Source organism: Lathamus discolor, chromosome 6 (assembly GCF_037157495.1).
Source record: "Lathamus discolor isolate bLatDis1 chromosome 6, bLatDis1.hap1, whole genome shotgun sequence".
NCBI classification, from domain to species: Eukaryota; Metazoa; Chordata; class Aves; order Psittaciformes; family Psittacidae; genus Lathamus; species Lathamus discolor.
The window spans coordinates 61,725,686-61,751,627 of record NC_088889.1 but is presented as its reverse complement, the minus strand read 5'-3'; the positions used below and the strand labels follow the sequence as shown (position 1 = coordinate 61,751,627).

General features: G+C 42.3%; 1 protein-coding gene across 5 annotated transcripts in view; it reads left to right on the top strand.

Moving 5' to 3' along the window:
* The window catches only part of PAMR1 (peptidase domain containing associated with muscle regeneration 1), a 52,279-nt gene extending 30,803 nt beyond the window's left edge, over positions 1 to 21,476 (top strand). For 2 of the 5 annotated variants that reach the window (XM_065683178.1, XM_065683177.1), the window contains exons 7-12: positions 10,818 to 11,018; positions 13,991 to 14,203; positions 15,777 to 15,843; positions 18,122 to 18,354; positions 18,844 to 19,139; positions 20,423 to 21,476. In XM_065683178.1, coding sequence (XP_065539250.1) covers positions 10,818 to 11,018; positions 13,991 to 14,203; positions 15,777 to 15,843; positions 18,122 to 18,354; positions 18,844 to 19,139; positions 20,423 to 20,959 — 1,547 coding nt within the window. In that variant the 3' untranslated portion in view covers positions 20,960 to 21,476. The remainder of the gene's footprint in view (positions 1 to 10,817; positions 11,019 to 13,990; positions 14,204 to 15,776; positions 15,844 to 18,121; positions 18,355 to 18,843; positions 19,140 to 20,422) is intronic. The other 3 variants (XM_065683180.1, XM_065683179.1, XM_065683181.1) reach the window with 3 other exon arrangements.
* Positions 21,477 to 25,942: the final 4,466 nt, after the last annotated feature.

The following is a 25,942-nucleotide window of genomic DNA, read 5'->3' as shown; positions in this document are numbered from 1 at the left end:
GCCTTGAACACTGCCAGGGATGGGGCAGCCACAGCTTCTCTGGGCAACCTGTGCCAGGGCCTCACCACCATCATGGAAGAACTTCTGCCTAATATCTCATCTCAATCTCCCCTCTGTCAGGTTAAAGCCATTCCCCCTTGTCCTGTCACTGTAGTAACAGGACCAGTACTGCCCTGGTAAAAAGCCCCTCTCCACATTTCTTGTTGGCCCCTTTAGGCACTGGAAGCTGCTCTAAAGTCTCCCAAGAGCCTTCTCTTCTCCAGGCTGAATAAGCTCTCTCAGCCTGTCTCTATAGCAGAGCTGCTCCAGCCCTTAGAGCATCTTTGTGGTCTCCTCTGGCCTTGCTCCAACAGCTCCACGTCCCTCCTGTGTTGTTGCCCCCACAGCTGGACGGGGCACTGCAGGACTGATCTCACCAGGGTGCAGTAGAGGAGTAACAAGGAGTAACCTCTCCTTGTCCACTCTGAAGAATACTGATACACTGTTAGTAGCTTCTGGGGTGCAAGCACGAAGACTGCATGCTCTTGCAGTATTTTGGGGTAACTTCAGACTACTTTGAAAGTTTGCTGGAATAACCAGCATCTTTAAAAGTTGGCAGTTTCATTCTTCCCCCCCAACAAATTTCATTCAGTGGCTTCATTCCTCCTTGAAGATTTTACACTCAAATGTCTCTGAGGGATGTTGCCCTACACACTTCCCTTTGTTATGCTCATGGGCATGATTTCACTGTCTTACTTGCTGTTTGCAGCTGATACAAACACTGCCAAAAAGAATGGCCCCAGGCAGTAGGAATGCTGACACAGAGGCAATATCCCACTTGCCTTTTCTTATGACTCCCATTCTCCTCCTTGGTTGCTTCCAGAGCTCAGGAACTGCATTTCACAGCCAACCAAATTGCCCTGCTACTTCCTTAGTATTCCCTTGCTTTTTAGTTCCATTCATTTTCTTTTTCCCTACACTCTCATCTCAGCACTTGGTAATTTTCCAGGCAATGCCAGATCTTCCTTTCTGTCTGAAATCCAGCTCACATACCTGCAAAAGCATGAATAAACTACTCTGTCAGCTAGGCTAGAGGGAGTCTATGTTATTAAATGGTGCTCTCCCTTTACAGTTAATGCACTTTCACAAACATTGTGTCAAAGAGATGTGCATTTCTTTAGGCTCTTTTTCTCACCCAGTATTGCCTGGACTTTTGCCTGCTTAGCTGGAAAACTGACATCTCCAAAATTAAATACCTCAATATGATTTACTCGCCTTTGTAATTTGGTAGAATAATGAGCACATCAGCTTTTCTTAAAAAGAGAAGCCCTAAAATCTTCCACCTGAGCTGACTGTGCTCTCCTCCAGTGTTATACTGTGATGCTTTCCAAGGGACACATTGTGGGACTTACTCTAAAGATTAGTTCTTGCCACTGACAGAGAACATGAATGTTGCACATCATTAGGATGTCACTCCCTCCGGTATCCCATGCAAGTACAAGTCCAGTTGTATAATTAAATGGGCCATCCAAGTACCGGAAGGGTTGCATCAAGAAACACAGCCTTTCAAGGGCTGAGAACAATGCTGATAAAGATCAAGTGGCTAATTGTAAGCAACAACCTCCAAATTGCCTCCGGATGAATAAATCACAGTGGGTGATCCAAGCATATTTTCACATGGATACGGTCTCATTCACAGGAGCAGAGAGCTGGAAAACATCAGGGGTGAGTTTCAATTGGCTGGAAGGGAATGAAAAGATTTGGATTTCAGTAGGGATTATGTCATAGTTTTGTGTAATTATTTCTATCTGGTGGAACCACTGCAAAAACGAAGAGGCCCAGAGAGCAGGACTGGAAATCTGCTGTCACTGGTACTTGGGGCTGGCTGCTCTTGTTATGATTTCCTTTGACATTTCCAGGATTAATGTGCGGGCTGGCAAAATGCAACCATGAGAGAAGACTTGAACTTCCAGGCCTCTTTCATGGGGGATAAATTAAGGCAAAAAATCTTTGTGGTGAATTGTCTATCCTGGCATTTTTGCATGAGCTTGTGGTTGGAGTTGGGCATGGAGCTCGGAGAATGTGTCCTGGGTCATCACAAGTGGCATGAAGCAGGCTAGAGACTTTCCTCTGTTTTGAAATTCAAGTGAATGAGGGCAGAGCTACTTCACCCAAAATCCTCCCTTGCTATCAACCTGAATGGGAGCTACTGCAATGCAGTGGGGCACTTTTGAAGAATAATCCTTGTTACTCTACCAGGACTTTGATATTGAAGGCAAGTTCCCAAGTGACACTTAGGTACCTGTTTTCTGCTTTAGCTACTGAAATCACCATGACATGGGCACCTTTGTGGAGCTGGATGTTAGCATCTTAGCCTTGTTGGCTAAAGCACCTGTGATAACATAGAGGTTGAAGGTACTTCTGAGATCCTCTCCTAAAACCTCACGCACTTGTTGCTGCAACTGTGTTGACAGGCATAACCAAGCAGAGCAGTGTTGCTTGGGTGTGTGGCTGTAGCTGTTCAGAGTATCATTGTTCTTCGAGGTCCAAGAGCTTCTTTATTCCAGAAAACACTGCCATCACTGTGACCATCTTTCTGCCAGAGGTTTTATTGCCCTTTCCTGTACAAGATCTGCTGCAGTGTTTGCATGTATTCTTTGCTTTGAAAGCCTTGGTTTTAAACAGAATAATTTTCAACCAAAACCCTAGTATGCTTGGCTTTCCTTGTTCACCCGCTTCTGATTTCTGGTTGTAGAAGTTGCAAACACACTCTTTTTCACGCAAAACCAGCCAGCTCTGGGAAGCAAAAGTTCTGAGGGGTAACAAAGAAGACAAGCAAGTATGCTAAACATCATCAGCTCCCTCCGATATGGTCCATGCGTTTGCTTCAGAGTCTTGACCAAGACCACTCATACTCCAAAGCAGTTCAGCTCCCAGCAGTCTATTCCTGCAGTGGGGATGAATGATGATCACATCATAAAGCTAAGCCCTCGAGCCACATCCAGCTCTTGCCAGGTTCTGGAGAAGAGCAGCTGAGCTGCTTGTCAGCATGTGGCTTCCTAGTCAGGAGCACTCTCCAGTGTAGGAGAGGTAGGAGGTTCAGGGAGGTGGTGGCAAGAAGGTCAATGTCCTTATGGTGGATCCCACAGTGTTTCCTGCCATTTATTCAGGAGAGCTTGAGGACAATATCAGAAGATGCCAGGCTCTTTCCTGGGTGTAAACGAACTGAGCTCCTAGTAGGAACAAAGCCTGTGCTGAAATGACGGCAGGCTCAGGGAAAGTGTAAGAGGTGTCACAGAGAGAAGGACATTCCCACCACAGCTTGCTCTGTGAGGCACTGCAGGACCCCATGAATCCAGTGTTGCTATCAGCAGAATTATGATATGCCCATGATCCCAGCATGTGGAGATTCCTGAAGACAGACAGGAGCCAGACAAGAACACTGAGATTCCCAGAGCAGAAGTCTGGAGTCAGAGCTCCGCGTCAGAGCTCCTGCCTCGCAGTGTGTGTGAGCTGATACATCCAGGTCTGGCAGCCCTACACAGAGGCAAGTGACTCAGGATGGCAGGAGGGACTCATGCCTCCTAATGCTGTACAAATCACTTAATCTGTTGCCATACTCATACCTTCTTGAAAGCCCTTCTCACTGCTTATAAGAAGGAATACAAAAGCAGTTCTCCTGAGTGCTCTGAGCCACGGCCTCCAGAAATCCCTCACCTCATTCCATCTTTGTGGACACAACCCTTCCAAAAACATTTTGACAGCCAACGTCCTTATGCTTTTGGCTAAAGTTAGCCTCTGTAGGCTTATGTGCCAGCCATTAACTGTCTCTGGGCTGCTGCACCAAGCTGCAGAGGGATGATGTCTCAGGAGCGCCATCTGAGTCCTCCCCCGTGTCAGCTCTTTTCTGCCAACAAACCTGTGAGAGCCTGAGCCATCCTCACCTTGTGGGCGCAGGCTGGGGAGAGAAGGGATAAGCATAGAAACAAATGGTATCAGAGATTTACATGGACTGACAGAGCTCATGGGCTGAGGTTAGGAAATAAGCTCTGTTGTGAGTGAAGACAACAAATTCTGTAAGTCTGAATTCAGAAAAACTCTTTACTCATGGGGCTTTGCAAAGGGCATCACAGTACAGCAGTAACTGTGGCTGTTCTCTCTTTAACTCCTGTGCTTTACATACAGACACGCTGGACCATCTGCTCCCATATGATTCCATCACCTTTGCCCAAAACTGCTGCCGAGAATACTGTATGGATGTCATAATTCTGATTTATTTAATGTTGATTTCTGCACAAAGCTGGGTCAGTTTAAACGTAAACGTAGTAAGAATAGCAGGAGGTAATAGAACCGTTTCTAGCTCTGCCACTCACTCACTGTTTGCCTTCAGGTAAAGCACTTGATATCTCCATGCTATAGCTTTCCCAGCAGTAAAATTCAGACAGAAACGGAATTTATAAAGAAAAAAATATTGAAATACAGAGATTATAACCTTTAACAGCTGTTCACTTGTCTGATGTATTTACATAATGGTACTCAGGTAGTCATGGAATCAGACTTGCCCTCAAAATGAAAGCTAAACCAAGAAAGAGAATTTGATAAGATTGGAGACTTGTGAGTAAAAAGTCAAACATGATGGGATTTACCAAGATTGACTTCAGCTGGCTTGGCCATGGGCAGCAACTGCAAATGCCACTGAGCTGCATGAAGTGCATGTAGGTAGAACTGGCTGGGATTTTTCTGTCAGAACAGTTTCGTAGCAGTATTTTTTTAAAAAATAGATATATACTGCTGAATTTTAAAAATTATTATTATTTTCTTAACCAGAAAGAGAAAGAAGTAAGATCGCTTCCACATACTCTGCGTGTTATACTCCTTCCAGCCACAACATCTTGAAGCTGAGATTTCTAGGGCTTCTAGGTTCTCTAGCTCCAGCCACTGCCATCGAGCCAGGAAACCCCAAAGTTCAGGGTCCAAAATAATAGAATAACAGAATGGTTTCAGTTGGAAGGGACCTTAAAGCTCCGTTTAAAGCTATTCCCCCTTGTCCTGTCACTACAGGCCCTTGTCAAAAGCCCCTCTCCAGGTTCTTGTCAGCCCCTTTAGGCACTGGAAGCTGCTCTAAGGTCTCCCTGAACCTTCTCTTCTCCAGGCTAAACAACCTGTTAAAATAGTCAAAATGTGCTATATACATTAGCATGGGTCAGCCTGAAAGCCAAACTCTGACTTGGGAATATGCAACATGATATATTTCTTTAGCAGTAGCAGTATTAAAAAATGGTGAGCAAATTAAGAACAAAGCTCCGTACAATTACAAGCTCCTGCACCTAGTATTTCAGCGTGGACAAAAATGGAAATGTAAACCTTTTATTAGTACCAGCAATGAGAAATGAGATTTATTTCAGACACTCGATGTATTATTGAAAGGTTGTGCAGAATTTAGAGATAATATATATTATGTGTGAGGGGGTATATATTATTTAACGAGGAAATGGATGAGAGGAAGGCAGAAGGACAAAATGATGTTCATTTAGTGAAGGGACCCTGGGACAAAAGTATATGCTAATTCCATCAGGCAGGATTCAAAGAACATTGAAAAGTGTAGCTCAAAAGATCATCTAATTTATATCAGTAGTGATAAAATGAGCATGAAAACTATTTCTAAATGGCAGTTAATTTGGATCTGAGGAATGACTCTTACATATAATTTAAAAGAGAGAGAAATTCATACAGTTATTATTAATAATGGAACATTTTACTTAAAATTTCACGAACTTCACATTCCTGTAGTGTTCTGGAAAGCTGTCTGTGAAATTTGGAGCTATTTTAATATTTCATATGGGACAGATATATTGGTTTCTTTTTTCCAGGCAACAAAGTAAGAGGCAAGAAGGGTAATAAGTTTTGTCAGGACTCTGTGAGTTTGTTGTTTAGAGACTTGAGGCATCTCTGGGTTTTATTCTAACAACTGGGCTGTCACAGTTGAGCATTTGTGTCAGAGGTGCCTGTTGCCACCTTGTCTTATACATTCCTACTTTGCTTTTTTATGATCTCTACAGAGGTGTCTCGGGCCAAAACTAACTCAGACCATATATACCTTGACAGATTAATTGTGGAATGTCCCAGGAAAAATTTTGTGTAGCAACTTACAGAAAAATTGAAACAAAGATATATCTCAGGTCATAATGAGTTGCTAGTGCAGCCCTGTTCCCTCCAAAATCTGTTTCAGGTTTTTTTTTTTTAGGTGGAGTTTCAATTTTCAGATTAGACTTATATCCTGCTATGCCTTTCGAACATTTGTCAAGGAGACTATATCTAGAGTTTTCCTTGAGTAAGAATTCTCCTGTTCTTAACTTTATCCTGTCTGAATATGCATTTTTGTCTTCCTTAGATCGTTTTACTGTATCCTTTCTGGTTTTAGCTTTTAGATTGTTGCAGTTTTTAACTTTTGCATGACCAGGGTAGTAATTTTTAGCTCTTAGTCACTCTCAAAATTACATTTCTGTGACATTAGTTTCACCTTTCCCTGAAACCTCTCCAGTTTTCCTACTGTTTTCTAGGTATAAATTCACCAGAATCTTTATAGGTGTGATGACACCATGGCATGAAGAATAGGATTAGCCTGACCTTGAATGAATGTTTTTCGTATTTGGCTGTCTATTGCTATCTCATAGTAGAATTTTGCAGCCACCTATTTAATTTTCTGGGTTCCTGGTGGCTTTTGTCTTCTGTTTGTGGAGAGAGAAGTGCAGAGACTGAGCACTGCAACCTGAAATCCTGACACTCTTAGTTCAAAGTTGGCAGGGTTGTCTCAAACCTTACAGTTTGGGGTGAGTATTGTCGACTTCACAGTACATTTCAGAGCTAATGACAGAAGCTTTCTATCTTGTTTTTTGCTTCTTCCTCAGTCCGCTTTGCAAAGTGCACTTAGAGAAAAGGTAAGGTGTTAACCTTGTGAAAACTGGGAATTGCAGAGGGCGCTGCACCAGCACTAGGGAAACGTTGGTAAGGCCTCTAAGTATGGTAAGACCTATGTAGTGACAGGACAAGGGGGAATGGCTTTAACCTGGCAGAGAGGAGACTGAGATATCAGGAAGAAGTTCTTCCCTATGAGGGTGATGAGGCTCTGGCACAGGTTGCCCAGAGAATCTGTGGCTGCCCCATTCCTGGCAGTGTTCAAGGCCAGCTTGGACAGGGCTTGGAGCAACCTGGTCTAGTGGAAGGTGTCCCTGACCATCACAGGGGGTTGGAACTGGACGAGCTTTGAGGTTCCTTCCGATCCAAACCATTCCACAATTCTACAATTCTATGGCAGGATCAGGCCCATCCTGCCTAAGCAAGCCAACCTGAAATTGTATCAAAAGTCTTAGAGAGCTTAAAAACTGAAGAGAATGGGGTAAGCTCAGGTGGTTGGATTTTATGTCTAGTATGTGTACCTAGAGGGTAATGTCAGAGCTTCAGAGCTAGGTGTGAATGATATTTACAAAATGTTCTTTTATATTCTTTCTGACTTATGAGAAAGATCTGTTGGGGAGTTTGGTGTAGTTTTAGACCAGAAGACAATATTGAAAGACTTCAATAAAACATCTCAAACAAAGTAGGCTGCCCTAAAATTCAATGGAATGTACTGCACATTCTGAAAGATGTAAGAATGAGTCAAATTCACACTCTTGATGGGAAGCTGTCTACAAAAAAGAAGAGAGAACTGAATGAAACACATGGGGGCTAGGATTCCCTTCACAATAATTTTTTAAAACTCTATTGCCTGAAGAGTTCATGAGTAAAAGGAAAATGTGTAGAAGAGCTGCCTGAAACATATCAGGTATAAGGGATGAAAGGAAAGTCAAAATGAAGAGGGAAAAATGCTACAGACCTCAAACCAAAGAACTAGAGGCCAGTACTGGAGTAACTATGTGACTTTCAGGCTAGATAGTACAGCTAAAACCAGAGTTCAGCTGTGGTACTGAGATGCAGGGAACATCTCAAGATTCAAACCCGTATTTAATTTATAGAGAGAATGGACTTACAAAATGACCCAGAGAAAAAAGTAAAATGAGTGGCTGTGCCTCTGGGGCAAAGTTCAAAGAACATGACAAACCATGAAGGAAGATCCTGTGTTACAGGAGAACAGCCAGGAGATAAAGGCATGGGTAACAAAAGGGACATGTCTATTAATAATACTTAGCTGTTTTGCCATCAGAGAAGCCCCATGGTGACCCTGTGGCACAAGTGAGTATGAGCTAACACTTGTAACATCCCTGTGAGGGAAGGGGTGGTCTCATTTGCTAGATACAGCAGATGAAGCAACTTACCCATGGCTACAGTTTTATAGCTATGATTGTATCTCATGACCTTCTGCTTCCATCTCCTCTACTCTAGGCCATACTTCCAGTCCTAAATGAATCTGTGCCCAAAACACTGCACGCAACTACATTGTAAATAAACCCAGAGTTGTTCCAGCTGGGTCACACTGTCACAGAATCTAAAGGAAGTCTGGCAACCAGACCAAATCAAAAAGACTAGAAATAAAATATCTTAATCACACAGGAGACTGACCAAGAACAAATACTTACAGTTTGTGGAAAAAAAGAAATAAGTGTAGCTTGGTGACATTTTTTCCAGGGTGAACCTAGAAAACAAAAGCACTAAAACATTTGCTCTGCAGAGCTGGACTGGATCACAAGCACACCAGAAAACCTGTATTTATGATAAAAGGGAGAAGTCTGAGTGGTGCCCAGATGTTTCTAATCACCTAATTTTCTCATTCGACAAGCTGAGTGTGACTTTACATTGAAAGAGAGAAATATGAATTTAGTGAAAAGAATTTCTACAAAAAAGTCTCCCAAAATTTCAGTTCTGAGGAAGATTTGGAGGGAGCGACTGCAAATAGATCATGACTGCAAAGACAAGTGCTCTGAGAATTTAAAACACGTAGAAAATCTATGCTGCCCTTATTTCTATTTCCTTTATGCTTGTGCTTGTGTATACACATCTGCATCTATATATGCATGTATATGTATATGTATATGTGCCTATATTTCACATGAGAAACATCAAGGGCTAGGAATTAATTTTGTTGCATTTTTATCATTATTCTTTTGCTAAAGATGACACTGATGCAGAATACTTGCAACCAAGATGAAATGTCGAGCTCCCCTAACTGGATGTGTTTGATTTGGAGCAGTGAGTCTGGGCTCTTCTCTAAAGCTTCAATGTTAGTTTTTCCTTCCAAGAATTGTGCTTGCTAGTGCACAAAGGATTCTGCCAACTCACTGTTTGATGGTTGTAGTAATCTGTAAACTAAGGGAAATTTCTGTTCTTGAGAATGTTGCTGCTTTAGGACTGTTACTCAATGATCTCTTTCTTATAGAAATAATTGGGTGGTCCACAATCCATGTAAATAGATGCATTCATGTGTGTTCTATGTAAGGATTACAAGGCTGAGGCTTTAAAAAAGTTTTTCATCTGGAAACATAAGGATCAAAATTTGTCTGTAAGTTAGTAAGCAACTAGCTATGAGGCAAGACAGAAGAAGTCAAATTCTACAAAGCATAAAGTAGGAATGATCTCTTTATTACTCATCTTCAGTGGAGCACCCCAGCTCCCTGGTAAAAAATCCATAGGCATATTTAAATCTTGTACTGGGTCCTTTCCTATGCAGTTTTATGCAATGAATGGCCAGGCAAAGCCAGAGACACACAGAGAGATGGATAACTACGTAGGTACTAAAACCTGTGTTTCCCACTTTGTTGTAATTTCTAAATACAGAAATACATACACAGAATTTCTACATACAGAGGATTGTTTTTCAGAAGCGCCTTGGAGAAGGTGAATAAGGGTATGGACATTCTCTGTCTTTCATAACAGAAAGGTAGAGGATAAATGAAATTATCAGGTGGCAGGCTAGAAACCAAACCAAGGAAGGCAGTATATGTTTCACACCACACTTAGCTGTAGAACTCATTGTGACAGCACATTGTTCTCACCAAGTGTGTAGGTGAGTTTAAAAAAGACTCAGAAAAATTAATGTTGAAAGAAAAATATCACCAGGGTATGTTATAGCAAAAATGCTGTTGTAGTTCAGGTAGTCCTTGAGCCCCAGATTGCTGGCTGCTGACAGAATCTGCCAGGATAGTATTCTATATGCTTGCTCTGTTTTTATATTCTTCCAGCAAATCTGCTATTTACCACCATTGAAGACAGGTTTCTGTACCAGGCAGACCTCTGCTCTGATTTAGTATGGCTGCTTTGATGCTCCCAGAGAAATCTTGCTTACACTGTTTAACCTGATATTTACTCCTTGCAGTAGTTAAACAGACCATTGTCTGTAAGTATTTTCCCAATAGAGGAAGCCCTGTGGAAAGGGTAAATATCACAGTTTGGTAAATATCAAGGCTATTTTTTAATGTCATTCTGATAATTAATCTACAGAAATATGCTTCAATATTTCAGTGAGGTTATCTGAAAAACTATATAAAAATGGAAATAGGAATTTGAAAGAATTCCAATATAAGACTTTCAAGGATCTAAATTTTTTCTTGATCAAGCATGGTAGTTTGTTCAAAAGCCCTGTTAAAATGAGCATTTTGAGCAAATTAGCCCTAATGATACAAACACTTCTGCACATGATCACACTCTGAATAACCTCACTGAACTGAATGGATCCAGACATGTTTTAAAAAGTGGTGTATATGTGTGTGTAGAACTGACATCTAAACAACTTACTAAAGATCAGCATATACCTGTCTTGTAATTTTGACTCTTGTGCCCATTTTAATTGATTTTTCAATGTGCTGAATAAAGAATCATCCTAACACAGTCCTGTTTTTGTAATAAAGTGGATTTTTTTGAAATATCTGAACTGTCAGTGGTGATGTGTAGGACTCCAGGTTCTCCCGCTCATGGTATTGTGGAAGGAGATGACTTTAAATACGGGGCCCAGATTTACTTCAAATGCAACGCAGGTTACAGCTTAAAAGGCAGCCGTGTTGCCTACTGTCAGCTTGATGGGATTTGGTCAACACATCATCCTGAATGTGGTAAGGTCACTTTAACATTCTTATAAAATGTTTTGGCCAATGTATTCATATGAAACTTCAATATCCAAATTTCGCTTGAAATTTGGTAGAACTGTGGGTTAACATGATGTTCTTTTGTATGCCTACCTTTAACAAGCAGTAGTGATTCTTTTTCACTCTGATGGAGCCCAAGCCTGCAAGACTTGCTTATATAAAGGCCTGACTGAAACATCAAATGACTGAAAAATAATTTCCTCAAAGACTTTAGGCACACTCCCTTCTTAGAAAAAGAAATCTCTGAAAATCTCTAGGACTAAAACCTAGTGAGGGACACTGTGCAACAATTAATATCTACTTCCATTACTATGTACCTCGGACACCTTCTCTGCACAAATCCTGTGCACTCTGTGGAGGTGATCAGGGGCTACTGCTTGAAGACTAGATTGTTTTTTAGAACAGAATTCCTACCCTAGATTAAAACTGATAAAAGAGAAACCTCCATTCATCATGGCTGGGCAAGCCATCATGCCTATCATTCAGCTGTGAAATTCAAAGCCCCTTCTTCTCATCCAAAGGGACTTTGAATATTCCTTTGTTTTGTATAACTTTATTTCCATATTCTAATATTGTATCAATTGGAAAAGTGCTTTTACAAGTGTGTTGTGGCAGTGTAAATCTGGGGGGAGTGTTGTGAAACAGCTGTATATAAGTTCATCTGAAAGAGCAAGCTATAGTCATTCTACTATCTAGAGAGAAAATCTCCAGTTGCAGTTAACTGCTTAAGTCCCTGCTTCATGATGTCCCTGGCTAAAGACCTATTGAAAGATTTATCTCTGGACTTGGCTGTTACAGTGCTAGGTGATGAAATTTGGGTCTCTCCTTCCCAGATGTTTTCTCTTTGTATTTAACTCACAAAAAATGCAACAACTCTTGAGTTTAGGGAAGTTCAAGTTACCGATAGACACAGGATGAAATAAGACAAGGCCTTCATTGACTTACTTGGTCAAGTTTAGGTACACTTTAGAACATGCACTGCACTCAACAGATGATGCCTCTGGACAGAGAGCAGTTTGCAAATGAAGCATTATACTGTGGATGATTCCCTGTAGTCTTTAGCTGCTCTTAAGTTATCAGTCACTTGTGGTTCACAGGTGAGAGAGCCTGTGAAGTACAGAGGAGCCAAGCTGAAAGGAGACAGGGCTTTACTTCTCGCTTCCTCCTGGTTAGGAAGAAGTTCAGATCTTTTCTTTCTTTGCTGAATATGACTCGTGTGAAAAATATTTAAATACACATATAACCATCAGCATATGTTAAAATCCAGTGTTGTTAAAGAAAGCACCGAAATATATGCTTAGCTTGAATTACATACTCAACGCTAAGAGCATAGGCTCTTCATTCATCTTGTACTACTCTGGTTAGCTATGTGCTTCCATCCATTGCTGAGCTGGTGACATGAGGATAAAAGAATAGGACAGGGCCATACCTGCATGCTGTTACTGTGCTGATTCATGGGGATTTAAATAAATGCTTAAGTGCTTTGTTATAAGTTGGTTCTTTTGTGAAATGAGGCTCAGCAGGCAGCTGAGTCTGAAAAAAGGACATGAAGAGGTCATTTCTGGTCAATTTATATCATAGAATCACAGAATCACAAACTGGTTTGAATTGGAAGGGACCTCAAAGTTCATAGTTGCAACCCCCTGCCATAGCCAGGGACACCTTCTACTAGACCAGCTTGCTCCAAGCCCTGTCCAGCCTGGCCTTGAACACTGCCAGGGATGGGGCAGCCACAGCTTCTCTGGGCAACCTGTGCCAGGGCCTCACCACCCTCACAGGGAAGAACTTCTGCCTAAGATCTCATCTCAACCTCCCCTCTGTCAGGTTAAAGCCACTCCCCCTTCTCCTGTCACTACAGGCTCTTGTCAAAGCCCCTCTCCAGATTTCTTGTTGGCACCCTTTAGCCACTGGAAGCTGCTCTAAGATCTTGTTGGAGCCTTCTCTTCTCAGCCCTCCATAAACAGAGCTGTACCAACACTAGCCGTCTAGACTAGATGTTCACTGGTTATCAGGCAATGAGACATCAGACAGAGGAATTAAACAGAATTGCATGTTACTGTCAACCTGACAAGCAAACTGAGATGAAATCTGAAGATAAAACCAGAAATACCTTTTTAGCAGCTAAATAGAAATAGTGGAGTAGTTAAAATATAGATGAAAGCATTTATTAGCATCACATAGGGAATACTGTCATCCAGATTTAGGCAAAAATAAAAGTTTATTTAGGGAAAAAAAACCAACAAACCAACCAAAAAACCCAAAATAAAACTCAACAAGAAAGGGGAAAATATTGGGAAGGAGGAAGTAAAAGTGATTTTATAAGCAGAACCTAGCATGAATAGGCTTTCCATATTAATTTTTTAGTATCTGTATATATATACATGTTCTCTTTCAATTCCCATATTTCTCTGAGTTCCTGAGATCTCTCTTTCTGTGCTAAGAAACAAAAATGCAACCAAGCATAAAAGTAAAAAATAAGTAGTTTAGTTTTATTATCCAAGTCCAGTGCAGTATTGAAAGTACAGGAAAGGGAAAAGAATGCCAAGGACCTGTTTTCTGCAAATAGTTTGTCTTTTGATGACCTTGAAGTAGTCCTGTTGATGGGAAATGAACTTCATACTCAATCCAGGTTCTTTTTCAGGATGGTCAACTATGTTTTAAGGCCTTTAAGAATTTGAGCATCTTACACTAAAGTGTAAAAGAATCTTACATTTACACTAAAGATGTTAAAGTGTGTATATAAGCAGACATCTGTATATTATAATTTCTTCTTTACTCTTTGATCTTTCAGAAGACAGATCCCAGATAGGTCTTGAAAAGGCAGCTTTGCTAATGTGTAGACTGAAGTGTAATCTGAATGAAATGCCAAGCAATCTCACAGGTAAAAGTAATGTAGTGAACCTGATAAAATGGTTACTATTTTTTTCCCCTATCATTAGTTCTAGATGAAAAAAACTGCTCAGATCCTGGTGGCCCTCTCAATGGCTACAGAAGAGTAGTAGAAGACACTGGGGCCTTGAATGGACGCTATGCAAAAATTGGCACAGTCATTGCTTTCTTTTGTAACAACTCGTATGTTCTTAGTGGGAATGAACAGAGGACCTGCCAAGAGGACGGAGAATGGTCAGGGAAGCAGCCAATCTGCATAAAAGGTAGCTTACAATCTTTTTTTACCACAATTCACAAAAGCTGCTATGTTTTTATTGGAGTTTGTTTTATATAATTTACACTTCCTGAACAATCATTTTTGCTAAGAATAACCCATCTCACTGACACCTCATACCGAGATTGGTAGTTTGCCAGCTTCATTGGCCACTAAACTCGGCCAGATAAGATGCCAGCGATTCCAGAAGAGGTTTCCATCTTTAAACATGTAAAGGAATGTTCCCTAAGACCTTTATTACCCTCCTTCTAGAATCAAACCTGTGTAAGATCAAAATAAAAGATCAGGAGCAAATTGAAATAGAAGGAAATAATTGCTCTCATAGGGCCCAACTCTCACAATCCTTTTCAGTCCCAGTCATGGCATGAACAAGCCTGTAGATTGCAGCCTTGTAGGCTTGTTTCAGAAAACCACCTGAGGACATGCTTTAACTAAGTGTGCTTATCAAAACAACAAACCGCATCTTTAAATCCTTTGCTAGAAAAGGAATGATGCTGTTCACCTGGAGCTACTCTAAGTGTGTCTGAAACCCTGAATGGATGAGTGAATTTGAGCTAAGGAGCTGCCAGATTAATTTTCCCAAAGCAACTGTTTGACACAACTTAATGGATTTTTTTTTAAATCTGTAGTAATGATCAATAAGGAAATATGTCTGTCCACTGGGGAATTTGCCTTATTCTGTTATTTTAGATGGAAATACTCCCTCCCTGTAACATATAATCATTTGTAGAAAGCATCTTTATGGATGATGACTATTTACGGAAAGTATCCTTATTGATGGGAACTTTGACAGTGACATAAAGGCTAACATATACAGTAATCATAAAGACCTGGGCATTGTTAAATCTCACAGAGCGTAAGTACTAAGGCATACAGATAAAATCAATCCTGCAAGATTCCTTTCCTTCCACTGTGAGCAGCAGGAAGATGATCCTGGCAGTTATTTGAACTGATAAACCTGAATATTTTATCCATCTTTTAAAGTAAAGAAACAAAATCAGAAATCCTAGGTATCCCTTCTGTTATTTTGGGCATATTCAGGTAACTGAGGTGTTCCTTTGAATCAGAGTCTCCAGCTCCTTCTGTGGGTACACAAGCAAACAGACACTTTGAAGTCTGTGACATTTCACAGCCTTCCTCTCTATGCCGAGTCATGAGGATAAACTTTGTGTGGCTACACGATGGAAACTAAAATATTTTTTGTCTAATTCCATTATTGTGGAAGTTTACTCAGATTCCAAATCATCAGCCGCAGTGGTATAAACCTAGCATTCAGACACATTGATGGGCAAATCTCCCTTCATGGCTGGAAGTGCCAGTGCAGAAGGCACTCAGTTGCTTCCACTGTTGTAAATGGGATAGATCTGGCGATCTGTGGGGAAGTATTTTTTCAAATGCTTTAGGTTTTAGGGCCTGTCTTCATTTTAATACATGTAACTTACTGCCTCTTTTCTTAACCCAGCCCACTATACCTAGTAAGAGGAAAGAATCGAAATAGTATGAACCGTAACACTTGAGCTGTGAATGTGGAAAAGTACTGTGCAACATTATATTTTTTCTAGCCTGCAGAGAGCCAAAGATCTCTGACCTGGTGAGACAGAAAGTGCTTCCAATGCAGGTCCAGTCAAGGTGAGAATGCAGTATCTCAGCTACAGTTTAAAGAACAAATGTGACTCCTTTCCACCCTGTGTGTTTAGCCTTCACTGACAATGAGGCAATGAGAGCTGCTGGGAGGGGAGGGCTGGTTTGGAAGCTGCTGGAGGCAGCCAGGAAGAAATGCATAGTTAGAGATGTGCAAACTACTGGATGATGCCAGAATTAGTCTTGCGAACTTGTGGCAGGCTACGAGAACACTCTGAGAGCAGTTCCTTGAAGCTAATGAGGTGACTTAAAACATGAACATATCCTGTCTTAATGAAGAAATGAGTGGGGAGAACACAAGGAGAGACGGGGGTATAGCAATATAATATGCTCCCATCAAGCTTCACCACCCAAAGCAAGATAGCACAATTGATATAAAATAGTGTTTGAGGTGGGCATGGGGGAGAGAAGAGGAAGTAGGACAGAAGGGAGTAAAGAATGAAATATCAGACCCTGTCTGAGCTAATCCTTTTGCTGATTTCCTGAAATAGGACCAATCTGAATTAGTGATGCTGCAATGTCCAGGTTCATTTTTGTCCAAGCAGTAATTTCTCATTTCAAGCTTTTTTAATTTTTTATTTTTATTTTTTTTTTGCAGTACACGATTCATTTATTTTTAGACGCAGCGCAAGAACTGGCCTTACATTTGGTCTTAGGAACGACCATACCAGGTCAGAATAAATGTCCAGCTCAAGCCATATCCTGTCTCTGGCAATGACCAGTAGCAGATGCTTAGAGACTTTAGGAACAAGGCAAGCACATACTTCCCAAATACTCTCCCACTCTCCAGCTGTGTGATGCATGATTGTAGAGGTGGCCTTGAGAAGCCATCAGGAGGATTTAGTAGTCATCAGGGGATCCCTCTTACTTAAATTTCTTAATTAACTTTTCAACAGAGGTCTTTCTGTGTTAAATGTTTCAGATATTAACAAAAGCTGTATGAAAGGGCATACATGCCCCCACCTCCATAGCATCATCACGGCATCTCATGTGTGTTGACTCTTACCCCTTGAAGTAGGATCTCCATTTCATGGCGTAACAGTGAGGTGAAGTGTTGACTATGCACTACTGCAAGGTCACATGCAAGTAGGAAATGGGACCCTGGCAGTCTAAGTATGACCACAGCAGCTCTCATCCTTTGTCCAAAATATAAGAAAATTGTCATTGCTCTTGTTCTTAATAACTTTACTTTCCTTGAGTGCTGTCCTGTACTGCCTCACAGATTCTATCTGATGGAAGCAGGCTGTGTCTCTCTGTGATAAAAAATGGAATCGCCACTTGAGAAAAAACACATTCTTATGGCTTTCCTGGATGCAACAGTACCAGAAATCTCAAGGGAAATTAATTACTTGCTGGAATTTGCAGTCATAAATAGTTTTTTGTTGTTTGTTTTTTTTGTTTTTTTTTGTTGTTTTTTTTTTGGGGGGGGGGGTGGTTTCGGTTTTTTTCTGTAGAAATGTGCTTTTAAGCATTAGAGTAAGGGACACATTCTAAGCGATGAACATTTAAGTATGACTGTAGTGAAGCTTATGGTCTATACCTAAGCTGGTGCATATATTTATTTTTTTAATTATGTGCCATGTTTCAGCTAATCAGTACAATTTCTAAATAGAAGCTTAGTAATTACTGCAGTCATGAAATCTCTGTGGTGAGGCAATTATCTCTGCTAACTGGTAAATCAAGCAACTTTATCAACATGATTTAATCTGAATCGATTCCTAATTCTGCCTATTAAAATGTTCACTAGAGAAAAGATGTGCCCATCTCTTCTCTAGTTAGAGCTAATTATGGCAATGCCAACTTCCAATGTAATTTCTTTATCTAAAAATGTGGTCTCTCAGTCCTGTTGCGAATGGCAAGAGCTGTTTCACATTCAGAGGCAACTGGTTGCAATCCAGAAACTGTAAAATGAAAAAAAAAAAAAAAGAGACACAAATAGAAAATTTATAAACATAAGTGTTTTTATATTCAAATGTATATTTATATACATATTTATACGTAAATAAAATAGCTGGGATGTAAATGGGAGTACTGCTAATCCATGTTGGAATGGTATTTTTGCCTTGTTCTTTTACAAGCAAACTTGATATGCTTTTAAATGATACTTAACACAGATGGTGATAAAGATATGGTAATGATCACTCTTCTTCTTCTTCTTCTTCTTCTCATCATTATTATTATCATAATCATAATTATTATTATATCATCATCATAATAATCATCACCATTATTATTATTACCTTGTGTTCTTTGTGCCTTGAAACAGGGAAACACCTTTGCATCAACTTTACTCATCTGCATTCAGCAAGCAAAAGCTTGACATCTATCCCACCAAAAAGCCAGCACCGCCGTTTGGAGATCTGCCCCCCGGGTACCAGCATCTGCACACCCAGCTTCAGTACGAGTGCATTTCTCCTTTCTACCGCCGCCTGGGAAGCAGCAGGAGGACTTGTCTGAAGACAGGAAAATGGAGTGGGAGAGCCCCTGTGTGTATTCCAAGTGAGTCTCTGAAGGAGAAAGAATGCACACATCTCTGGAGGGATGGGAGAACAGGATGTATATTCATCTTAGAAAATAAGGGAGTCTCAGCTGTGTAGGCTGCCTCTGCTTCCAGATGGGAGATAGGAGCAGTAAAGCTTGGAGGATATGTCAATCAGGGGTACTCTTTCCATTTCCTTATGCAGTCATCTCATTATAGTGCAGCTTGATAAGGTTGTCATGAAAGGGGGTAAGTGCTAAGTCCACATTCCTACTTCAGCCAGGAATTCAGACAATATGGGGAAAATTGTAAACTTATTTTTTTTAAACTATATAAAATACTCTTATAATTTCACAGGTTGGAGACAAAGATTAACTAGAAAGTTATCCCTCATGCTAACCATTGCAATTTGGTTTCTTTTGGAGCATCCTAAGCAGAAATCAAGAGTGACATTCAGATTTTGTGGGGGGGAAAAGGTGTTACCTCATTCTTGGTTCATGTTTCCTCAGTCTGTGGAAAAGCAGAAAACATCACCCTTCAGAAGGCAGTGACCTCTATGAGGTGGCCCTGGCAAGCAGCAATCTATCGGACAGCCAACGGCATGAAGGAGAACAGTCTCCGGAAAGGGGCCTGGATCCTCATCTGCAGCGGGGCCCTGGTGAACGAGCGCACTGTGGTGGTGGCAGCTCACTGTGTCACTGACCTGGGCAAGACCATCGTGCTCAAGGCAGCAGAGCTTAAGGTGGTTCTGGGGAAATTCTATAGAGATGATGACAGGGATGAAAAGACTATCCAGAACCTGCGGGTAAGTCTGCTGGGAGTGGAAAATGATAAGTACAAGCAGATGCTGATCCCATATGTCTTATAGAGGTAGAAGAAGGTTGTCCTTAGAGCAATATATTGGTTTACGTGTGGCTCTTTCAAATGTATACCTAGAGACTCAGCTGGCAGAACAAGGCACAAGGAGGGCATATGCTGCAGTTCATTAAATTCCCCTGACACTCCTATGTTCACCCCCTAACACAGATCACTAAGAAAATAGCTCAGGTTCCATGGGTCATAAAGTCTTGAGTGATATTGCCAGAAAAAAAAGTAGAAAAAGATGCCAGCTACTGTCAAAAGTGATCAGCATTATTTACGAGGGAAACACTTGTGCTGTAGATCCTGGTTTGATGCCATGGGCACGTTTCACATCTCAGCCCCAAGGCTGTACAGCTCTAAACTCAGAAGAAGTTTGTGTCTGACTCTAGCTCCAAAAATAGTACCTCAGGCTCACCACCTGTGTTTTTCAAGTAGAACTGAAAGGCTGGAGTCAAAATGAGGAGAAATACAGCAACTTTGGCTGTGTCTGTCTTTTCTGGAGTGGCGGGGTACGAATGAGTTAATGGATTTTATCTAAGAAATCAGAGTTAATTTGATTCTTTCCCCCTCTCCCCCATTTTTAGTTTCTTTCTCTAATTCCAGCTTTTTCAGACTTTTCCTTTTAGGAAATGCATATTATTTACAATATTTCCTTATAGGAATCCTATCTGTTCTTGTAGTGTTTTCATTGAGGTAACTAGCAGAAAGCTTTAGCCCCGAAATAATAGCAGTAAAGTTTTAGCCCCAGTACACAAAATGTATTGCTAGTATTCTTCCCTAGTGGGAAGATAGTTGAATTTCAACTAGAAAATAACATTTTAAATCAACACCCCCCCCCCCCCACACACACACATACCCCTCATCCCCCACCTCTGCTTCAAATTCTCCAGGCTGAAGATAACATGGCAGTTTAAATCTTTTTAGTAAACTGGAAAAACTTGAACTGAACATTAACTCCGCATTTTGATGAGAATAACTTGACTGCTCATCATTAGGGGGAGTTTCAGGCCATAAAAACTCTATTGAAACCCAAGATGAAAAAAAAATTGAAGATGCTTGATTTCTTTTTATGCTTCTCATTTGAGTGAACCTATGGTGAAAAAACAGATTGGGATTGGAGGGTCAAAGAGAAGAATGCAAAATGAGTTAACATGTATTATAGTAGTGTGGAAAGACTGCTGCTGCCTTGCCACTTCTGTTAACTCTACAATTTTTCCTGCTCCCCAGATTTCTGCCATTATAGTGCATCCCAATTATGACCCTATATTACTTGACTCTGACATAGCTATCATAAAACTCTTGGACAAAGCCAGAATCAGCAGTCGTGTTCAACCCATTTGCTTGTCATCTTCTCATGACTTGACTTCATCCACAGAGGATTTAAAAATAACGGTTACTGGCTGGAAAATATTGGCTGATATTAAAGATCCTGGATACAAGAATGACACAATCCGCATGGGAGCTGTTCGCATGGTGGATTCACTGTTGTGTGAGCAACAGTATGAGGATAATGGGATACAAGTCAGCATCACCGACAGCATGTTCTGTGCCAAACGAGATGACACCACCTTTTCTAATATCTGCCCTGCAGAGACTGGTGGGATTGCAGCCATAACTTTGCCAGGAAAAGCATCTTCTGAGCTAAGGTGGCACCTGATGGGATTAGTGAGCTGGGGTTATGACAAATCTTGCAGCCTAGAACTCTACAGTGGCTATACCAAAGCTCTTCCTTTCAAAGACTGGATTGAGAAGAATCTGAAATAAAAAGCCATGTCTGGAAATGGCATTTTACAGCTATCGTAATATCTCTCTCAGTCTCTGCTGCATTAGGCTTCTTATCCCAGTCATGAGTCACATGTGGGATAAGGTTAAGGCAGACAGCCTGGTAATTTGTCCTAGGATCAGATGTTCCATCAGGTTACTTTTACTCAACCCATGACAGAGGGTCATAGTGCATGAGAAGTTTTTCCGTATTTTGCCTGTCTCCCCTGGTGGGAGAATGATGCTCTGCTCCTTAGTCTGACGCACAGAAACAGGACAGCAAATTCTGACTGAAACTCATCCATAGTGTGGAGTCCCCTAGAGAAAGCAACAGCAAGCCTCTCTCAAGGATCCATGTGAGTGGATTGAGAGGCTGGAAAATAGTAGCCTGAATTCATTACGATAGATGAGCTTGTTACGGGGTGTGCTCTCTGTATTGCCATAGTACAATGTAATCTTTTTCCCTCCCAAGTACTTTACACATTTAAATAAACCATGGTTTGTTTTTTTTTAACCTACATATCTATGCCTGACATTATGCAGATTCCTTGTTGCTCTATCTGTGTCACACTTGAGGGACTTTCTACTGCTCTTGTCTGTTTGCATGTGACTCTCACCTGGGACTCTTCAGGCACACTGAAATGCAGAATTAGCACAGAATTCAATTACTACATAAATAACAACCTTTCTTTTCTTTTTTTTTTTTTTTTTTTAACCCTAATACATCCAGTGCTACTATTGTTGTACATGATCCATTGCAATGAAATGTACAGAGGGGTTCTCTCCCACTTGTATCTTGAACAGATGAAATCCTGAAACATGCTTTTAAAAACATTTTTCCATGTAGATTTCAAAGAAAGACCTATGAAAACCTCAGAATAACTTCTGATTCATATACTTTTGTGGCAAAACAACTCTTCTGTAGCTCTTCAGGGTGAAGAACAATGTCCTTCCTCACCCTTAGCAGGGGCTAAGGGTGTTACCAGACTGTTTGACATTGAAGTATAAGATTCTTCCATTGGGCATGTTGTGCAGTAGAGACACTTTGGTGTCCTCGTGGTCCTTAATCACTTTTCCTTTTCATTAAATCATTCTCTATTCAGTTGTGGCTAAAGATTAGAGACGAGCCCTAGTAAAAGTTGGGGAGGAGGGACAGGGGAACGTCTTCCATAAGTAATGACTCCTGGATAAGCCATCTCTGACACCGTGGTGCTCGTAAGACCTCCAAATTATTACAGTGCCGAAAGCAGCTCACAGCAATAGTTTCATGTCAAGGCTGGGGCTCTGATGAGGGGATTTAGTACTCTCACCAAGAAGGACTCAGCTCCTGAAGATGTGTTGTAGCCTACTGCATTGCTATGGCAATTCTAAGATAACAACTCTGATTTCAGCTGCAATTCTCTGATGTTGCAAAATCTTGTGAAGAGTTTCTCCGCATTCAGTAGTTTCCACCTACTTTTGAATCTGAAAATTGCTGCTAAAAGGACAATTACTACTGGATGTCACCCATGTAATTCATTTTTTCTTTTTTCTTTCCTGGGCAGAAAGATTTAATGCATCATGGTTTTGCACTTTTCTTATTTTCACTGGCAACAGGACCCGGGATGATGTTGCTTGAATCAAAAGGTGTAAGGGCTACAACTAAAGTATATTGCTTCTCTTTATCTTGTTTCCCTGCCTCCTCCTGCCAGGAGATTATGCTTGGCTGTCAAACTACATGGCAACAACAGCACCAAAAATTCATAATTAAATGTGAAAAATAAGATATGTTTCATTCCTCTGCTGGGAGGAACATGTGCCAGTGAACGTGTGGTACTCCCCTGCTGACAGAAGGGGTTGAAGGAAATTAGGTGACAGTTTTGGCAAGAGCAGATTTGCAAAAAGTCAACATGTGTTTCCTCCCAACAGTATCAGTGAATAGATTGAGAAAGGAATAGAATTGTTTACTGGAGTCTGGCTTGCCCAGTCAGAGATCTTCTGTGATGGCATTAAATCAGAGTCTCTAACAGTAAGATAAATTATCTTCTAAAACAGAAATCATAAAGGCCTGTGGGCTGGTTATTTTCTCAGTCATGACTCCATGAGTGCACTGCTCTCTATAACATTACTCTTCTCCACTGCTACAACTGAGAGAAGAAGCCTTAGATGTGGGGCTTTTTTTCCTCTCAGATTTGTCCAGCAGAGAACTTGGCAGTCCACACCAATCTGAAAAAGTCTGTCTTAATTCTAGCTTTAGCCCTCATGCTTTTCCTTTTACTAAAGATCAGCTATGCCTAGTGTTACTGATCCTCTTAACTCCTCCTTGGTATTGAATCACATCCCCATTTGGCTTCAAACTACTCACAGGTCTGGCAAGGAATAGCTGAAAGTTTCTGGGCAACAATACAGCTGATCACTGGTTGTGTATAAAATAAAAATATGCTCTTGAAGAGAAACTTGCAGGAATTAATGGACTGAAAATCACAGGAGCTTGTGACAGCTGTGTGTGCTCTACTTTTTACAGTCATGATACTCTTCAAGAAAACAGAAGCAAGAAGTGGTCAGGCTATCTTCAACCCTGGGATTCAGATTTCAGTATAGTCTTTTATAGAAAGATGAATTACTTGTATCATTTGGTTCTACTTCTGCGCCTCAATGACATTGAAATGCTAGATTCAATTCTGGCTAATCTCTAAATTCAAACACAGTGTTTTTATCTCTGTTGTTGTATGACATATCATAGAATCATAGAATGGTTTGGGTTGGAAGGGACCTTAAAGCTCATCTAATTCCACACCCCTGCCATGGGCACGAACACCTTCCACTAGACCAGGTTGCTCAAAATCGGGATGAATGTTTGGAAAAACCCGATCTGTGAGAAGGAATCACTAATTTGTTTGATAGCTAGGGTCTGCTTTTGAAATGCAAAGCTATTTCAAACATCTCTTTCTAAACAGGTGAGGATCTAGGCCATCTGTTGGGAGAAGGGTGTGAAACAGCACAACTTGGATAGCAACACATCTTCCCTCTGAGGAAGAGCTGTGCATTCTGGAAAGGCACTAAAGATGTTGCTATGAAAGAAAACCAAAAAAGACCCAAACCACTTTCTGCATTCTTACCCTCTCAAATGGATCTATACTTCTCACTTTGTATATATTCGGGGCAGGCGGTGCATTAAATTCTTTCCAAAAGCCAGGGTGCTTAGCTGAAAAATAAGACTGTAAGGCATCAGACATACCGAATATATCCTCTTATCACGCATACCTCTGTGCCTATAATGGAATTGCCCAGGGAACTTGTTTCCCTTGAAAACCTAAGTCCATGGTAAGATCACAGGGAAAAAACATGTATTTGGTTAGGATGAGGGAATGCATGCTAAGCTGCATCCTGCCATTTGTAAAGACAGGATCAGCATGGTTGCAGGAAAGGCACTCTAGGGGAGTGGGAGCGGTGGGCAGGGTCAGGCAGCCTTTGCTCCATGGTGCATCTGCTGCAGCCTTGTGGCTCTGTATTGTGAAAGGGGGATCCCTGCATGGCTCTTGGCTTTGTGCTGCATTCTTGGGGCAGAGAGAACAGGCTACAGCAGAAATGTTGGGTCCCTGTGAAACAGGACATCAGGTTCAGAGAATCATAGACTGGTTTGGGTTAAAGCTCAATCTGACATGAGCAGCGACACCTTCCACTAGACCAGGTTGCTCCAAGCCCCATCCAACCTGGCTATATTATATATCCAACCAGTTGCTTCTCCAAAGACTGAAAAAAAAACTTTAGTTTGTAAACATTTTTAGAGAAGTGACTGGATCACAGAATCCCAGACTGGTTTGGGTTGGAAGGAACCTTAAAGCTCATCCAGTTCTAACCTCCCTGCCATGGGCAGGGACACTTTCCACTAAACCAGGTTGCCCCAAGCCACGTCCAACCTGGCCTTGAACACTGCCAGGGATGGGGCAGCCACAGCTTCTCTGGGCAGCCTGTGCCAGGGCCTCACCACCCTCACAGGGAAGAACTTCTGCCTAAAATCTCATCTAAATCTCCCCTCTGTCAGGTTAAAGCCATTCCCCCTTGTCCTGTCACTACAGCCTTTTGTCAAAAGCCCCTCTCCACATTTCTTGTCACCCCTTTAGGCACTGGAAGCTGCTCTAAGGTCTCCCTGGAGCCTTCCCTTCTCCAGGCTGAACAAGCCCAGCTCTCTCAGCCTGTCTCCACAGCAGAGCTGCTCCAGCCCTCAGAGCATCTTTGTGGCCTCCTCTGGCCTTGCTCCAACAGCTCCACGTCCCTCTTGTGTTGTCCCCAGATAGACAGCACCGAGGTTGTCAGGAGGAGCCTCGGCCGCGGGAAACTGAGGCCGAGGTTCACGGCAGTGTCCTCGTGTCCACGACCCGTGCCGCAGCGCCCGAGCGCCGTTACCGGAGCAACACCTTTCCACCCCACGCTGCAACCACAGCCGCGACCCCGCGGGGCCTCGCTGCTCCGGCCTGGACCCGGCAGGTGGGGCCACCGCGGCAGCGCCTCCCCGGCAGGGGGCAGCACCGCCCCGAGACGCCGGGCCTGGCCGGGCCGGGGCCCCTCGCTCTCGGCGCGGCCGCGCTCCCCCCTCGCCACGGCCCCCGGGTGCTGCTGCCGCGGTCAGCACCCGGCACCGGGCCGTCGGGACAGCACGGCTCTTGCGAAGGGCCGAACGGGCCTCGGGAGGCCGCTGCCGCTGCGGCGTGGCGGGGCAGGTGCCTCGGCTGCGCGATCGCGGAGTGCCGACCCGCTCGCTCGGCAGAGGAAATGCGGCAGCAGCAGGACACCCCCGGCGCGTGTGTGTGTACTGGACTCGCTCCTCCCCGCCGCTCCCGGCCGACTGCCCCGAGCCCCATTGCGGAGGGCCGGGCCTGCCCCGGGAGGCGGTGGCGGCCGGCAGCGAGTGGGGCAGGTCGCGGTGGGCAGCACCCGACCCTCCCCCTGCGAGGGGCTGCCCCCGCTCCACCCCCTGCCCGCTGCTGGCAAGGAGCGGCTGGGGGC